Source organism: Oncorhynchus nerka, linkage group LG20 (genome assembly GCF_034236695.1).
Source record: "Oncorhynchus nerka isolate Pitt River linkage group LG20, Oner_Uvic_2.0, whole genome shotgun sequence".
In the NCBI taxonomy this organism is placed as follows: Eukaryota; Metazoa; Chordata; class Actinopteri; order Salmoniformes; family Salmonidae; genus Oncorhynchus; species Oncorhynchus nerka.
Genome location: NC_088415.1, coordinates 29,284,730 through 29,301,887, shown reverse-complemented (window position 1 = coordinate 29,301,887; position 17,158 = coordinate 29,284,730). Strand labels below are relative to the sequence as shown.

General features: G+C 45.1%; 1 protein-coding gene across 1 annotated transcript in view; it reads right to left on the bottom strand.

The window, feature by feature from the left end:
* LOC115102226 (semaphorin-3F-like) overlaps nt 1-17,158 on the bottom strand; it is a 44,633-nt gene that overhangs the window by 21,441 nt on the left and 6,034 nt on the right. Inside the window, exon 2 of the mRNA XM_029621923.2 lies at nt 3,201-3,334. Coding sequence (XP_029477783.2) covers nt 3,201-3,303 — 103 coding nt within the window. The 5' untranslated portion in view covers nt 3,304-3,334. The remainder of the gene's footprint in view (nt 1-3,200; nt 3,335-17,158) is intronic.

The following is a 17,158-nucleotide window of genomic DNA, read 5'->3' as shown; positions in this document are numbered from 1 at the left end:
TGTTTCTATTTCAAACTGTTTGATTATATTTCAGTTTTCTGTGATGTATATAAAGTGTAATATTGGGATGAAATACATTTTCAACTCATATATATCTAACATGGTACAGGTGTCTTTTTTTTAAGCCCAAAATGTATGTGTGGTGTATATACTTTTGTTTCAAAGTAGATTTGTTTAAGACTACCAATAAACACTCTGTGTGACCCTGATTTAGCCCACTGGAGTAAAAGGTTATTAAACTGATTTCAGACACAGTGAGCAAAGTTACATGCACACAATAATACGAATATTGTGGATAATCAAGTTTTTTTTTTTTTTTTTACATGCTTTGTGTAACGGATGTGAAACGGCTAGCTTAGTTAGCGGTGTGCGCTAAATAGCGTTTCAATCGGTGACGTCACTTGCTCTGAGACCTTGAAGTAGTGGTTCCCCTTGCTCTGCAAGGACCGCAGCTTTTGTGGAGCGATGGGCAACGATACTTCGAGGGTGACTGAGCAAGTGACGTCACCGATGCGAGGGGACGGTCTAAAGTTATACTGTTACATTGATGCTGTTGACCCGGATCACTGGTTGCTGCGGAAAAGGAGGAGGTCAAAAGGGGGGTGAGTGTAACGGATGTGAAATGGCTAGCTAGTTAGCGGTGTTCGCGCTAAATAGCGTTTCAATTGGTGACATCACTTGCTCTGAGACCTTGAAGTTGTAGTTCCCCTTGCTCTGCAAGGGCCGTGGCTTTTGCGGAGCGATGGGTAACGATGCTTCGTGGGTGACTGTTGTTGATGTGTGCAGAGGGTCCCTGGTTCGCGCCCGGGTATGGGCGAGGGGACGGTCTAAAGTTATACTGTTACATTTGCAAGAGGAACGATTTCCCTAATAATCCTGTTTACATGGACACATCTGAAACCAGGCTACCTATGGGACTAAATGCAGAATATCGGCAATCAAAATAAACGTTCTACCACAGTGACCATGTTCATTTTGAGAAACCTTTTTGATTCTGGGTTCAGACATATAAAGTTTGTATGCAAAAAGAGAGAGAGAGAGAGAGAGAGAGAGTCCGTCTGGAACAAGATGACAGGCCCTGCTCTGCATAACAGGCATGTCTGTCTCGCATATTGGAGCAGGTTGTTGGATCTGGGCCCTTGCGTTCTTCAGGGGGCTTCCCTGTGCGTTTGCTGAGGTAAACACAGCAACCATGGCAGGCTATTTATACCCCGGTAACACCAGTGCCCTATCCTGCTTCTCAGAAGAGGAATCCGTTTCACTGTCACCTACGCACACAATAACCCAGGATAGACCACCACCCCCTGTCAACGCTCTCTCCCTCACAGTGACACCCCTCCCCTTTCCTCCCTTAATACCCACACCCATGTCTGTCTCCATTTCTCATTCTCACCACTCTTTCTATCCATTACTCTCTCCAATGCCTTTATTTTCACTCCCTCTCACCTCAAAGTTGCTTTCCTTCTCTTCTCCATCTACTTCACCAGATTTATCTTCTTCCTTCCTCCCTTCATCACCCATCCACCCCTCCATTCCGTGTGGCACTAGTGTTACATGGCGAGCTCATACCTCCTGAGACATGTCCCCTGGGCCCTGGCAGAGGGCCAACAGATCCTGTACCCCTCCCCTCCACAGAGGGTCAACAGATCCTGTACCCCCTCCCCTCCACAGAGGGCCAACAGATCCTGTACCCCCTCCCATGCACAGAGGGCCAACAGATCCTGTACCCCCTCCCCTGTACAGAGGGTCAACAGATCCTGTACCCCTCCCCTGCACAGAGGGCCAACAGATCCTGTACCCCTCCCTGCACAGAGGGCCAACAGATCCTGTACCCCCTCCCTGCACAGAGGGCCAACAGATCCTGTACCCCTCCCACAGAGGGTCAACAGATCCTGTACCCCCTGCAGAGGGTCAACAGATCCTGTACCCCTCCCCTGCACAGAGGGTCAACAGATCCTGTACCCCTCCCCTGCACAGAGGGCCAACAGATCCTGTACCCCTCCCCTGCACAGAGGGTCAACAGATCCTGTACCCCTCCCCTGCAGAGGGTCAACAGATCCTGTACCCTCCCCTGCACAGAGGGTCAACAGCTCCTGTACCCCCTCCCCTGCACAGAGGGCCAACAGATCCTGTACCCCTCCCCTGCACAGAGGGTCAACAGATCCTGTACCCCTCCCCTGCAGAGGGTCAACAGATCCTGTACCCCTCCCCTGCACAGAGGGTCAACAGATCCTGTACCCCTCCCTGCACAGAGCGTCAACAGATCCTGTACCCCTCCCCTGCACAGAGGGTCAACAGATCCTGTACCCCCTCCCCTGCACAGAGGGCCAACAGATCCTGTACCCCCTCCCCTGCACAGAGGGCCAACAGATCCTGTACCCCCTCCCCTGCACAGAGGGTCAACAGATCCTGTACCCCCTCCCCTGCACAGAGGGCCAACAGATCCTGTACCCCCTCCCCTGTACAGAGGGTCAACAGATCCTGTACCCCCTCCCCTGCACAGAGGGCCAACAGATCCTGTACCCCCTCCCCTGTACAGAGGGTGGCAAGCTGTGCCCGTTTGAGTTACATATAGCACATTCAGACACAGAGCTCCACAGAGACACAGCCAGGTATTTTCAGATAAAGAAAACACCAAACACATTTTTTGGGTGAGAAAGAGTCTTATTGTCAGTATCGAGGGAAAGTGTCCTTTTGCTCTTGGGTCAAAATGACAGTCAGCTTTTGGGTTTCTAAATTACTATTGTGTTCAAAGGGTTCCTGCTTTCGTTTTATAATAATTGTTTTTTGGTGTATAAAGTGAAATAAGTATTTTATTGAAAAAGTCGCTCTCAAGACCCCAACTTTGATGTCTTTCACATTAAACTAAAATGTTATAGTTAAATGCACTGACACAAATTATCTTAAGTTATGGGGAATGTTGCTGTTGGATAATTATTATAATATCAGCCTTAAAGCGCCAATGTGTATACATCAACCAGCATTAACTTTAGGCAGTCCACAAAAAGTTATTAAGTTAAGCTCCAGATCTGTTTTACTTTGAAAGAAAAGATGTGGTTGTTTTGAAGTTTAAAGAGCTATCTATTTCAATTACAATTTCAATTACTGAATTTCACTAAAGCAACGGTTAATCTTCCCACTAAGAATATCCCAAACGATATCTGTCAACTGAACACTCACTGAAAATAAGTAAGGCTCACCTTTGTAAGACAAATGCACTCTGGGAGCAGTCCGAGTGTCGGCATGGCAACTGTAGACACATAAACTCAGGAGAAAGAAGAGGAGGGCTTGGGTGGTCTCCATAGCGATGAAGGCAGAGTTAACCTTTGGAGTCCTACAAAGGGGAAAGGGAAAAGCATTACAGATTAACTGAATGTCACTTAAAACCATCATATAATTTGCAGCCATTTAGAGAGAGTTCCACATCCAATCAGAAAAGTGTAGATTTGAGAAGTTAAAAAGCAGATGATACGTTTTGAATTAGCTTCCAGTCTTCTGACACTGAAATCACCCTGACCCTTGTAATAATCTGTTTGCAGGTCAGTGAGCATCAACGCTTTCTTTGTCAGAACCAGAGTTAAGAATAAAAATACCTCATTACTGAGAGATATCATTAGCATGTCAATCGCTAGACATTCCCATTTCAAGAACACTATCAATAACAGGACAACAAAAGACTGCACACAATCAACTACAGATGCAGAAACTTTGGGTACTAGTAAATATTAGGTGCCATTTTGCCTGACACAGATTAAACCTAGTCTTTCAATAGAGATGTTTCAATAGAGAAGCACTTTCAATAGAGATATTTTTTTTTATAGTTAGGACAAGGTCTGGAAAGCGGACACTAAGAAAACTATCCTATTTAACATACTGAGAAATTGTCAATTAAAGAATCATTGAATTGTATGACTTTGTAGGAAGCCTCATCAAGTCATCCACATTCAGAGGCTTCTTCATAACAGGGACACCCAGATAAATCAGATATCAATCAATGATGACAAGGCAGAGAAGCCATAGACAGAGAACACAACCTAGTTCACATGATTCAGTTTGGGGCAATGTCTTGTTCCCGTTCCTATGACTGGGTTATTGTAAAATAGCGTGGGTCTCAGATAGCCAGGGAGCAGCACAAAGTGACCATCTCTATTTGACTTGTGTGCCCTTCCCCTGTCACTGGGACAGTGGTGGAGTAAAAAAGACTGTGTGAGAGTGGGGCAACAAGGACTTCCCGGGAGTGACACACTCCAAAGGAGATTAGGAAAGTATGCACCCCGAGACTGAGAGTTCTTAAACACTGCAGCCAAATCCTGGCAGCTCATACAAATCCCAGTCACAATGTCTTGCTTTAAATCTTAAACTCCTTTAGTAAGAGACTGTCTAAAAGCAAGAGAACCACCAATAAGGATCACACTCACTCACTAGGCTTCGGAATCTAATGTAAATCAGGTCTGTTTAAGTTAGGGCGTGGGTGCTGTGCTGTATTTTCCACACATATACCCAAGGTTAATGACGGGTTATCATAACTGTAACATAAACACCTTTGCCTAAGCTCAGACACACCACAAAGAAGAAGGGTTAAAAGGAGCGTGTGGCCGTCCTATCGCCTCTGACCAGAATATCAGACAACATGTCACGACGATTGAATTTACGCAAACAGCCACCGTTCGTAGTCACCCAGTAGGGCGATCAATTACACAACACGGCTACTTGCTGCTTTTAACTGTTCGTTGGAAACAAACATCGTTATGTTGTCACCCAGAGTCACATTATAGCACACAATATTTAACATACAGCAGGTTTTTAAAGGACCAAAGAGTTTTGTCTGCTTCGTGTTTTCATTTTTGCCATGGAAAAAATATTGCAATACTGGTATCATCACAGCCCTAAATGATAGTATTGCTTTTCTCTGTCAACATGCTTACATCCATACTTATCCAACACCATTACTTTTAGACCGGGTTGGAGCGAGCGGTCGCATCTGCACTCGGTCCGCAGGTAGTATTACATTTCATTACATTTCATTATAGTACAACGGTTTGATTTGTCTAATCTTAGCAATTTCTTCTTAGCTAGCTACACAGCCGTCTTTGTATCATAGATAATTGCGTAATAGATAGATAATTGCGTAATTATCGTATTTCGTCGTCCTAACGCAGTCTACACTGCCCTGCAGCTAGCCAGCTAGCTAACGTCCACCGTTAGCTAGTCCACCGTCTACCGATTAGCAGCACAACTATTACACTCAACTGAACGACTTGATTAGTGTAGTGTTAGCTAGCTACATAGGTGTCTTTGCTGTCTTCGTACCCAAGATAATTGTGTAGTTTAGAGTGTGTAGTTTTATGTCGTCCTTAACATAGGAGACTCTGCTAGCTAGCCAACAGCTAGCCAACGTCTACCGAACAGAACTTCTGCACTCAACAATCCGGTCGCATTTCGCTTCGCTCCACAGGTAGTATCACATTTTTCATTTAATTTCATTACAGTACAACGGCTTGATTTGTTTGATCGTAGCTAGCTACATAGCTAGCTACATAGCCGTCTTTGTATCAAAGATAATTGTGTAGTCTAGAGCAATTTCCTAGGTTAGCTAGCCAGCTATTGTCGTTCTTTTAACGCAACGTAACGTAATCAACACTGCTAGCTAGCCAGCTAGCCCCGAATAGCAGCACAGTAGAAACTATTACACTCAACGGAACGACTTGATTAGTGTAGTGTCAACAACGCAGCCAATGCCAACTAGCCTACTTAGTCAACAACGCAGCCTCTGCCAGCTAGCCTACTTCAGCAGTACTGTATCATTTTAATCATTTTAGTCAATAAGATTCTTGCTACGTAAGCTTAACTTTCTGAACACTCGTGACGTGTAGTCCACTTGTCATTCCAATCTCCTTTGCATTAGCGTAGCCTCTTGTGTAGCCTGTCAACTATGTGTCTGTCTATCCCTGTTCTCTCCTCTCTGCACAGACCATACAAACGCTCCACACCGCGTGGCCGCGGCCACCCTAATCTGGTGGTCCCAGCGCACGACCCACGTGGAGTTCCAGGTCTCCGGTAGCCTCTGGAACTGCCGATCTGCGGCCAACAAGGCAGAGTTCATCTCCGCCTATGTCTCCCTCCAGTCCCTCGACTTCTTGGCACTGACGGAAACATGGATCACCACAGACAACACTGCTACTCCTACTGCTCTCTCTTCGTCTGCCCACGTGTTCTCGCACACCCGAGAGCTTCTGGTCAGCGGGGTGGTGGCACCGGGATCCTCATCTCTCCCAAGTGGTCATTCTCTCTTTCTCCCCTTACCCATCTGTCTATCGCCTCCTTTGAATTCCATGCTGTCACAGTTACCAGCCCTTTCAAGCTTAACATCCTTATCATTTATCGCCCTCCAGGTTCCCTCGGAGAGTTCATCAATGAGCTTGATGCCTTGATAAGCTCCTTTCCTGAGGACGGCTCACCTCTCACAGTTCTGGGCGACTTTAACCTCCCCACGCCTACCTTTGACTCATTCCTCTCTGCCTCCTTCTTTCCACTCCTCTCCTCTTTTGACCTCACCCTCTCACCTTCCCCCCTACTCACAAGGCAGGAAATACGCTCGACCTCATCTTTACTAGATGCTGTTCTTCCACTAACCTCGTTGCAACTCCCCTCCAAGTCTCCGACCACTACCTTGTATCCTTTTCCCTCTCGCTCTCATCCAACACTTCCCACACTGCCCCTACTCGGATGGTATCGCGCCGTCCCAACCTTCGCTCTCTCTCCCCGCTACTCTCTCCTCTTCCATCCTATCATCTCTTCCCTCTGCTCAAACCTTCTCCAACCTATCTCCTGATTCTGCCTCCTCAACCCTCCTCTCCTCCCTTTCTGCATCCTTTGACTCTCTATGTCCCCTATCCTCCAGGCCGGCTCGGTCCTCCCCTCCCGCTCCGTGGCTCGACGACTCATTGCGAGCTCACAGAACAGGGCTCCGGGCAGCCGAGCGGAAATGGAGGAAATCTCGCCTCCCTGCGGACCTGACATCCTTTCACTCCCTCCTCTCTACATTTTCCTCTTCTCTCTCTGCTGCTAAAGCCACTTTCTACCACTCTAAATTCCAAGCATCTGCCTCTAACCCTAGGAAGCTCTTTGCAACCTTCTCCTCCCTCCTGAATCCTCCTCCCCCTCCCCCTCCTCCCTCTCTGCAGATGACTTCGTCAACCATTTTGAAAAGAAGGTCGACGACATCCGATCCTCGTTTGCTAAGTCAAACGACACCGCTGGTTCTGCTCACACTGCCCTACCCTGTGCTCTGACTTCTTTCTCCCTCTCTCTCCAGATGAAATCGCGTCTTGTGACGGCCGGCCGCCCTACAACCTGCCCGCTTGACCCTATCCCCCTCCTCTCTTCTCCAGACCATTTCCGGAGACCTCCTCCCTTACCTCACCTCGCTCATCAACTCATCCCTGACCGCTGGCTACGTCCCTTCCGTCTTCAAGAGAGCGAGAGTTGCACCCCTTCTGAAAAAACCTACACTCGATCCCTCCGATGTCAACAACTACAGACCAGTATCCCTTCTTTCTTTTCTCTCCAAAACTCTTGAACGTGCCGTCCTTGGCCAGCTCTCCCGCTATCTCTCTCAGAATGACCTTCTTGATCCAAATCAGTCAGGTTTCAAGACTAGTCATTCAACTGAGACTGCTCTTCTCTGTATCACGGAGGCGCTCCGCACTGCTAAAGCTAACTCTCTCTCCTCTGCTCTCATCCTTCTAGACCTATCGGCTGCCTTCGATACTGTGAACCATCAGATCCTCCTCTCCACCCTCTCCGAGTTGGGCATCTCCGGCGCGGCCCACGCTTGATTGCGTCCTACCTGACAGGTCGCTCCTACCAGGTGGCGTGGCGAGAATCCGTCTCCACACCACGTGCTCTCACCACTGGTGTCCCCAGGGCTCTGTTCTAGGCCCTCTCCTATTCTCGCTATACACCAAGTCACTTGGCTCTGTCATAACCTCACATGGTCTCTCCTATCATTGCTATGCAGACGACACACAATTAATCTTCTCCTTTCCCCTTCTGATGACCAGGTGGCGAATCGCATCTCTGCATGTCTGGCAGACATATCCGTGTGGATGACGGATCACCACCTCAAGCTGAACCTCGGCAAGACGGAGCTGCTCTTCCTCCCGGGGAAGGACTGCCCGTTCCATGATCTCGCCATCACGGTTGACAACTCCATTGTGTCCTCCTCCCAGAGCGCTAAGAACCTTGGCGTGATCCTGGACAACACCCTGTCGTTCTCAACTAACATCAAGGCGGTGGCCCGTTCCTGTAGGTTCATGCTCTACAACATCCGCAGAGTACGACCCTGCCTCACACAGGAAGCGGCGCAGGTCCTAATCCAGGCACTTGTCATCTCCCGTCTGGATTACTGCAACTCGCTGTTGGCTGGGCTCCCTGCCTGTGCCATTAAACCCCTACAACTCATCCAGAACGCCGCAGCCCGTCTGGTGTTCAACCTTCCCAAGTTCTCTCACGTCACCCCGCTCCTCCGCTCCCTCCACTGGCTTCCAGTTGAAGCTCGCATCCGCTACAAGACCATGGTGCTTGCCTACGGAGCTGTGAGGGGAACGGCACCTCAGTACCTCCAGGCTCTGATCAGGCCCTACACCCAAACAAGGGCACTGCGTTCATCCACCTCTGGCCTGCTCGCCTCCCTACCACTGAGGAAGTACAGTTCCCGCTCAGCCCAGTCAAAACTGTTCGCTGCTCTGGCCCCCCAATGGTGGAACAAACTCCCTCACGACGCCAGGACAGCGGAGTCAATCACCACCTTCCGGAGACACCTGAAACCCCACCTCTTTAAGGAATACCTAGGATAGGATAAAGTAATCCCTCTCACCCCCCCTCCCCCTGAAAAGATTTAGATGCACTACTGTTCCACTGGAGGTCATAAGGTGAATGCACCAATTTGTAAGTCGCTCTGGATAAGAGCGTCTGCTAAATGACTTAAATGTAAATGTAAAATTACCACAGTAATAGTAGCAGTAGCAGTAGTAGCAGCAGCAGCAGAAGCAGCAGCAGTAGTAGCAGAAGTAGTAGCAGTAGTAGTAGTAGCAGTAGTAGTAGTAGTAGTAGTGGTAGTAGTAGCAGCAGCAGCAGCAGCAGCAGAAGCAGCAGCAGTAGTAGCAGAAGTAGTAGTAGTAGTAGTAGTAGTAGTAGTAACAGTAGTAGTGGTTGTAATGCAGTAGTAGTACAGTGGTCTTTTTTTACAGTACCAAAACCATAATTTTAAAGAGCTAGTGCGTAATCACCTCACTACTAGTTTGACTGAGTTGAGCCCCAAGTCTTACATTATCATAATACTGTTTAATTAAGTCATAATAATAGGCTCCATTATATGCTTGCTGTTATGGTGAATATGAGAGCAGTGGGGCCTCTGCTTGACTTGCTCAGCAACATTCTCCACAGTCTGTTGCTTCTGTATGGCCCCAGAGGGTATCAGGACATTAGGCTGCCTTTGAACATGACACATTGGATGTTTCTCAATCTGCATAGTACTGTGCTCCACACTCTCATGCTCCGAGTTCATTCTCCGAGGACGTTCTCTTGAGTACGCTCTTGTGAGGACGAGATTGTGGAGAACACATAAAAATGTACATTTGAGAAGCACTGCCCACTCCCATGCTACTGCATTACCTTTGACCAATAAAGACAAAACAAGATATCTACATAAAAAAGCAAGCTTGTAACTTAATAATTATCAGCTATATGTGAATCGTATTAATCTATACTGAACAAAAATATAAAAGCAACATTCAACAATTTCAAAGATTTAACTGAGTTACAGTTAACGCAAGAAAATCAGTCATTTGAAATAAATACATTAAGCCCTAATCTATGGATTTCACATGACTGGGCAGGGGTGCAGCCATTCAGAATTAGTTTCCCCCACAAAAGAGCTTTATTACAGACAGAAATACACCTCAGCCCACAGGTGAAGAAGCCGGATGGGGAAGTCCTGGGCTGGCATGGTTACACGTGGTCTGCGGTTGTGAGGCCGGTTGGACGTACTGCCAAATTCTCTAAAGCGACGTTGGAGGCAGCTTATGGTAGATAAATTAACATTAAAATCTATGGCAAAGCTCTGGTAGACATTCCTGCAGTCGGCATGCCAATTGCACGCGCCCTCATAACTTGAGACATCTGTGGCATTGTGTTGTGTGACAAAACTGCACATTTTAGAGTAGCCTTTTATTGTCCCCAGCACAAGGTGCACCTGTGTAATGATCCTGCTATTTAATCAGTTTCTTAATCAGCTTCTATCAGCTTCTATGCCACACCTGTCAAAGGAGGAAATCCTCACTAACAGGTATGTAAATAAATGTGTTCATAAAATTTGAGAGAATTCGCATTTTGTGAGTATTGAACATTTCTGGGATGTTTTATTTCAGCTCATGAAACATGGGACCAACACTCCTTGTGTTTATATTTGTTGTTCAGTGTAGCTAGCCAGATAGTTTTACATGTAAAAAACGACCTAAAACTATTGTCGATATGAAAGGTGGTAGGCCAACGATAGCCACAAATTCTTCGTGGGTAATTAGCTAGCTACCAATTCTTTGTCAGTTAGCAGCAGTCTTGGCACACTACACTGGGTATTCTAGGCAGATAAACATGCCAAAATGACTGCAGCATTTATTTAAGTATCAAGCTAAAATATTGTAGTCAGGCTACATATGTCAGGCAACTTTTCATTCAGAGTTCATTTTCTCTCGCTTCAGATCAAAACCAGCCACCATTGTTTAAAAAAAAAACTTTGAATCATTTTTTATGTCAACAATCCTGGGAATATTTCAGTTAAAGCTTGCATCGATGCTTCAAAATGTGTACAAATTAAGTACATGTCTGAGAACTGCCCTCCGTGTTTCGCATACTTTATTTTGGACTCATACTCTGACTGTTCCGTGCTCCAATTTCCATGGTTGTATGCATATTGAGAAACACCCATTGTCACTGCAGCAAAAATGTTATCCAACTGGATCCACAAACTGGGTCTTACAGTAACACACAACATGGAAAACCGTCTTAATTTTACTCAAATTTACTTACTTACTACCTTTTATTTTTCTTATATATTTATTATTCCTACAAATAACATCAATGTGTAGTCAATCTGGCTCCCAAGTAAAAAATTCAATAAATATACACTACCGTTCAAAAGTTTGGAGTCACTTAGAAATGTCCTTGTTTTTTAAAGAAAAGCACATTTTTTGTCCATTAAAATAACATCAAATTGATCAGAAATACAGTGTAGACATTGTTAATGTTGTAAACGACTATTGTAGCTGGAAACGGCAGATTTTTAATGGAATATCTACATAGGCGTACAGAGGCTCATTATCAGCAACCATCACCCCTGCGTTCCAATGGCACGCTGTGTTAGCTAATCCAAGATAATCATTTTAAAAGGCTAATAGATCATTAGAAAACCTTTTTGCAATTATGTCAGCACTGCTGAAAACTGTTGTTCTGATTAAAGAAGCAATAAAACTGGCCTTCTTTAGACTAGTTGAGTATCTGGAGCATCAGGATTTGTGGGTTCAATTACAGGCTCAAAATGTCCAGAAACAAAGAACTTTCTTCTGAAACTTGTCAGTCAATTCTTGTTCTGAGAAATGATGGCTATTCCATGCGAGAAATTGCCAAGAAACTAAAGTTATTGTACAACGCGGTGTATTACTCCCTTCACAGAACAGCACAACCTGTCTCTAAACAGAATAGAAAGAGGAGTGGGAGGCCACGGTGCACGACTGAGAAAGAGGACAAGTACATTAGAGTGTCTAGTTTGAGAAACAGACGAGTCCTCAACTGGCAGCTTCATTAAATAGTACCCGCAAAACACCAGTCTCAACATCAACAGTGAAGAGGTGACTCCAGGATGCTGGTCTTCTAGGCAGAGTTCCTCTGTCCAGGGTCTGTGTTCTTTTGCCCATCTTAATATTTTATTTATATTGGCCAGTCTGAGATATGGCTTTTTCTTTGCAACTCTGCCTAGAAGGCCAGCATCCCGGAGTCACCTCTTCACTGTTGGCCTCTGTACGCCTATGTAGATATTCCATTAAAAATCTGATGTTTCCAGCTACAGTAGTCATTTACAACATTAACCATGTCTACACTATATTTCTGATCAATTTGATGTTATTTTAATGGACAAAACAATTTGCTTTTCTTTCAAAAACATTTGCATTTCTAAGTGACCCCAAACTTTTGAACGATAGTGTATACAGTATATATCCTAAGAATCGTGGCCTTTTTGAAATGTCATCAAAGCATTACATAAATCATCCCTATGAGCTCGCATGACAGGGTGTTGTGGAGGAGTCTGAGTCTGCATATAGCATGTTAGCCTCTAATCACAAGCCACAGGTGACTGAGAGCATGTTATTATCATCCCAGAGAGAGCCTTGGTCTAAGAGGACGTTCCACCTGCATATTGGAGAGTGGAGACAGAAGAATGGGCCTCGCCAATGCAAACAGACCATACTCTCAAATAGGTTGAACTGCTGAAGATAAGAGGAGATCTGGATGGTCAGATACATGGTCGCAGGGTAGGAAAAAAACAACTCTCTATGAAGAATGCACAACAAATATGGTTGCTACTAGAACCTCAGAGGAAAAGAAGAGCAGGGTACTAAGTACTTGAGTGTGTTTACTCTCTCTAAAGTCCAGCCTGAGTCAAGCATATTCATGAAACATTGGTTCTTACTGTACAATTTGCAATTAGCTATTTCTGGTTCAGCATGTTTTACAACTGATCTATTCGACCTGAGGACTAGTGCATAGATCTAATGAGATGTGCCAGACTGGACAAGCGTATCCATGCCACATAACAAGGATGGGAGGAGGAAATCAAAAAAAGAGACAGAGAGAGAGAAAGCAAGAGAGTAGGGTGAGAGAGGGAATGGACACAAAACATGTTCGGAGAGCAAAACAAATTACACGAAAAGGGTAGGATTTTCACGTTTGAGTCATGATTTTGGACCTGTGTCCACAGTAGATAAACAACAAAAAGCCATCAAGTTCCTTTCCACTGCCTCAATTCCTCTGCCAAGTGTAAGCTTGAAGACAAACAACGAGAAGCTAGCTAAACCTCAGTTTTGGGTTGTAGCGTAGTGAAATTCTCCTCAAATATAAATGTAGTTTCTGTGAAACCAGCAAAATTGCCTGCAGTGGCATGCAAAGGGCATTCAGTCTTTCAAGTGACTGGATAGCAGAAGGAGTATGTCATGGAGCAAAGATGGGTGAAACATTTTCAAAAGAACAGTCATTTCTAGACACTGGGAACATCATAATGGACGATTGAGCACTAGCTCTGCTTATGATGTCATAGATGCTCCTGTGTGGTCAGATGTGGTTGCTTCATAGGCAATGCAATGACTAGTGGTGAAAAGTCCATGGAAATAATGTGGGGTTCACAGCTGTATTCTGGAGTTAGTTCCAAATGACTAACAGTTCACATTAGAAGTCTAGATAGGGGTGGTCCTATCAATGCAAACCACAATTGCGATAAGGAATGCACAGATCCACAGAACGAGACAAACAAAGGAATGCATCAAAGGATCCCTCATATGGAACTCAATGAAAGAGGAATGAAATTAAACAAGCTAGTACAGACTTTTCAAGCAACGTTGTACATGTTTATTTTGTCTGAGACTCCATTTCAGTCCCAAAAATATTTGTCTCATAAAAGTAAAAAATAAAATATGTTTCTTCAACGTTAGTTGATTGAGTGAACCCGCCATGTTGGCGTTGCAACAAAATCCTGGATCCCGTAATCCAACCTGTCATAGGTTTAAGCCGACAGAAGGGTGGCCATGGTGCTTGAAAACATGTCAACATCTATCTCACACACTACTGTCTGTCCACATCTCACGATGCAATCAGAGTCATTAAAGTAGTGCAGAAAGAGCTGTGTGCTGCACCCTGGAGAAAACATGTTGGGGCCTGAAAACCTGCGACAGCTGATACAACTTTTCACACCATTATTGTCCCATAAAAAAACAGAGACAGGCTAGACTTGAGGGCTAATCCTCGATCTTAGCATACTGTATAATGATAACATTAATCACTAACAGTTACACAGTAAATGGATGTTGCAACAGCACAGGAATTCGCCAACATACATGGCTTTCCTTGAGGCATGAATGTATTGAATAAGTCATATCAAATTGATTTCTATTTGTCTCAAGCATTTGCTTTTTAATCAATGGCCTTCACTTTGGTATAACCAGAGATAATAGAGTACTGTACTTGAGTTTATCATTTGCAGCCTGCTCCCTGATTGTGCATACTCTCATCATTCTACATCTGGGCAACTGTAATTTGACCCAGAATCCACTAAGTATACAAACTGTAATTTTACCCAGAATGCACTAAGTATACAAACTATAATTTGACCCAGAATGCACTAGTATACAAACAAAGACTAAAGAGGGCAGAAGTTTACCCAGGACTTTGAGGATTTAGTGTCCATAAAGGATGGTGATACATTTCCAAGAGCCAACATTCATAGTAATCCTCCTGATCTTGGTTTTATTTGTTTTGTATAACCGACAGGTTTATGGAGGTTATTTTTTCCTAAAGGCACTTTCCTGTCTGGAAAGCTGTGGATATGGACGGAAAAATATAAAGGCATAAAATGTGTGGGTCATAAGGCTGTTTGAATCCTTCCTGCAGATTTGAAGTGCAGATTAGGAGCTGGTTGAAGTGACAGATTGCATATGGTTTTCTAGGGCACATTGTCACAGGGGAAAAGGAAAGAGGTGCCCACGAGAGGCTTGTGTATATCACCATGCATACTGCATCTCCAACAGTACAGAGACCATAGAGATAAAACTAGCCATACAAAACGAGTGTTTTATCTCTATGACTGGGCCTGCTAGCTTGGCCAACAATTAGTCCCTGATGTTGGTCCGAGTGGTCGTCCCCATGCAGCACCTCTCCACACGCGCCGATCGGGGACAGGGCTGTCAACGTGAGAGCTCATTAGCACGGCCTCTTGGAAAGAAAGCTGCGACAGGCTTGGAGGGCGGCCCCAGGAGGGACGGAGACCGCCAGCACGGGTCAATGGGGGTCATGTTTCCACATCGTCTGCCGAAAACCTAATCATTATTTACTTAAGCCCAACCCTTGCTGTTAGCGCCATCTCCCCAACACCAGGTGGGTTTGTCTCTCTGTCTTTCTGTCTGTCTCGTTCTCTATCTATCTCTGGAATGGCAACAGCACATGCCATATAGATCATACTATAATGAAAGTCAAACAAATACCCCTGTGAAACTTTTTCTAATACAATGCTGTATCACCTGTCAGGAACCGTACAACATTACTGTGTGGAGTGACTGACCTGTGCCTCCCTGCCTGTTCTCTCTTGGTCTGTTTCAGTATCAGCACGTGTCAACACCTATTTAATTCTGTGGAGGGTACAGCATGTTTCATCCTCGCTCAGGGGACAAATGCTTGGCCAGTCAGAGGGCCTCCGACTCACAGCAGAAATATTTCATTCACAGACTGTCAATGCCTCCACTCCACTTGCGGACGCACCTGTGCCGTAGTCCTGAGACTTTGAATCAATCATGATTCCTATTTCTGACGCGTCACAAGAACAGTCTGTTTGGTGAACCATGACACCATGCATCCAAAGCATACATAGGGTATTATGTTTGTAGGGAGTGTCTCCTGTTAATGTGTTATGACTTCATTGCCTAAATCAAGAGCCCAGTGTTCTAGAACCCAATAGTGTGTTTGAGGAGAGGAAAGTGCTGCTATCCTATGGTCTGTCCGGAGGGTCCTACAGTGGGTGTGTTGTGGCTCCTCTCCAGTAGCAGCTGTAACCAGGCTCCCTCCACACAGGTCCAGGGTCCAATGTGTAATCCAGGCCAAGTGGTGAACTTTGGAGTTGACCGTTAAGCTCCTGCGCGCCTAAATACTGAATTCAGCACCTCCCTTCAAAGGCTGTTAAGCTCCCGCTGTCTTATCTGCTCCTCTTTGAAGTACTACACTTCCATGACCATGTCTCCTGTAGCTCCACAATAGGCCTGTCAGCAAGCACAAGACTCAGGACAAGTAGTGGGTGAGAGACGAACTGACTGAACTTCAATTTGAAACTAATGTGTTACTTTTTGAGAAGAAATAACTACAAACATTTGAAAGGATCCTGTGACTGGCAGCATAGCCTTAATTTCTAGGCTATTTCACAAGGAAAGTGTCACACTTGGCAATTTTCAACTACAACAAAAAGCTTGGTAGCTGCTGGCGATGACTGAACATAAAAAAACGATAACTGAACATACTAGCTAGCTAGCTAAGTCATAGTCCTTGAAATGTCACCTGTCATTCAGGTGTAACCAGAGCTATATGTGTTAGCCAGCATATACTTGTTCCACTGTGCCTAAGCCCACTCTTTGACAAAATGATATCCACAAGATTACGGTGTCTGGCTACAAGACTACAGGCAGCAACAACAACAACAAAACATTTAGAAGATACATTTGCATTTGCTTTTGTTTGCGTCAACTAAAAATCGAAAGAGCTCCAAAGATAGTCTCAAACAATGTTGGCAAACATTGCTGTTTCCCTGAATCTAGAAGGACAGTGAGGGCAAGGGGACAACACATGGATGCCCCCTGCCCTCCCCCTTATGTGATAGCACAAAAGGGGAGCATTTGCGTCACCCCACATTTATGCAGTCCATCATTCCTCCCTTTCCTGTCTCTGTTGGTAATCCAGCCCCCCAGAACTCATTCCCTCAAAGTGGAGGTCATGTGTGCTGTAATGGTACAAAATGAGCGAGGGAGCATTAGAGGGCTATTTTGCAAAAAAATAGAGGACGATCTATGGACACCCTCCTGTCACATTCCAACACCTGTTTCACATGGGCTTACTCTTTTGATTTACACAATAAACACTGGATTCCTTTGCAATTACTAAAACTTCTTGCCCTACTATTTATACCCTACAGCTGTTTTCCAGCATTGGATTGGCTTATGACAGAACATCATTTTATTTGTTTTATTTTTTACATGCATGTTTGTTTTTGCCAGACCCAAATCCTGGCTTAACAGACCTTCAGAAAGGTTGCCGTGTTTAGATATAGATTTCACACACATTACAGTCAAGGCTG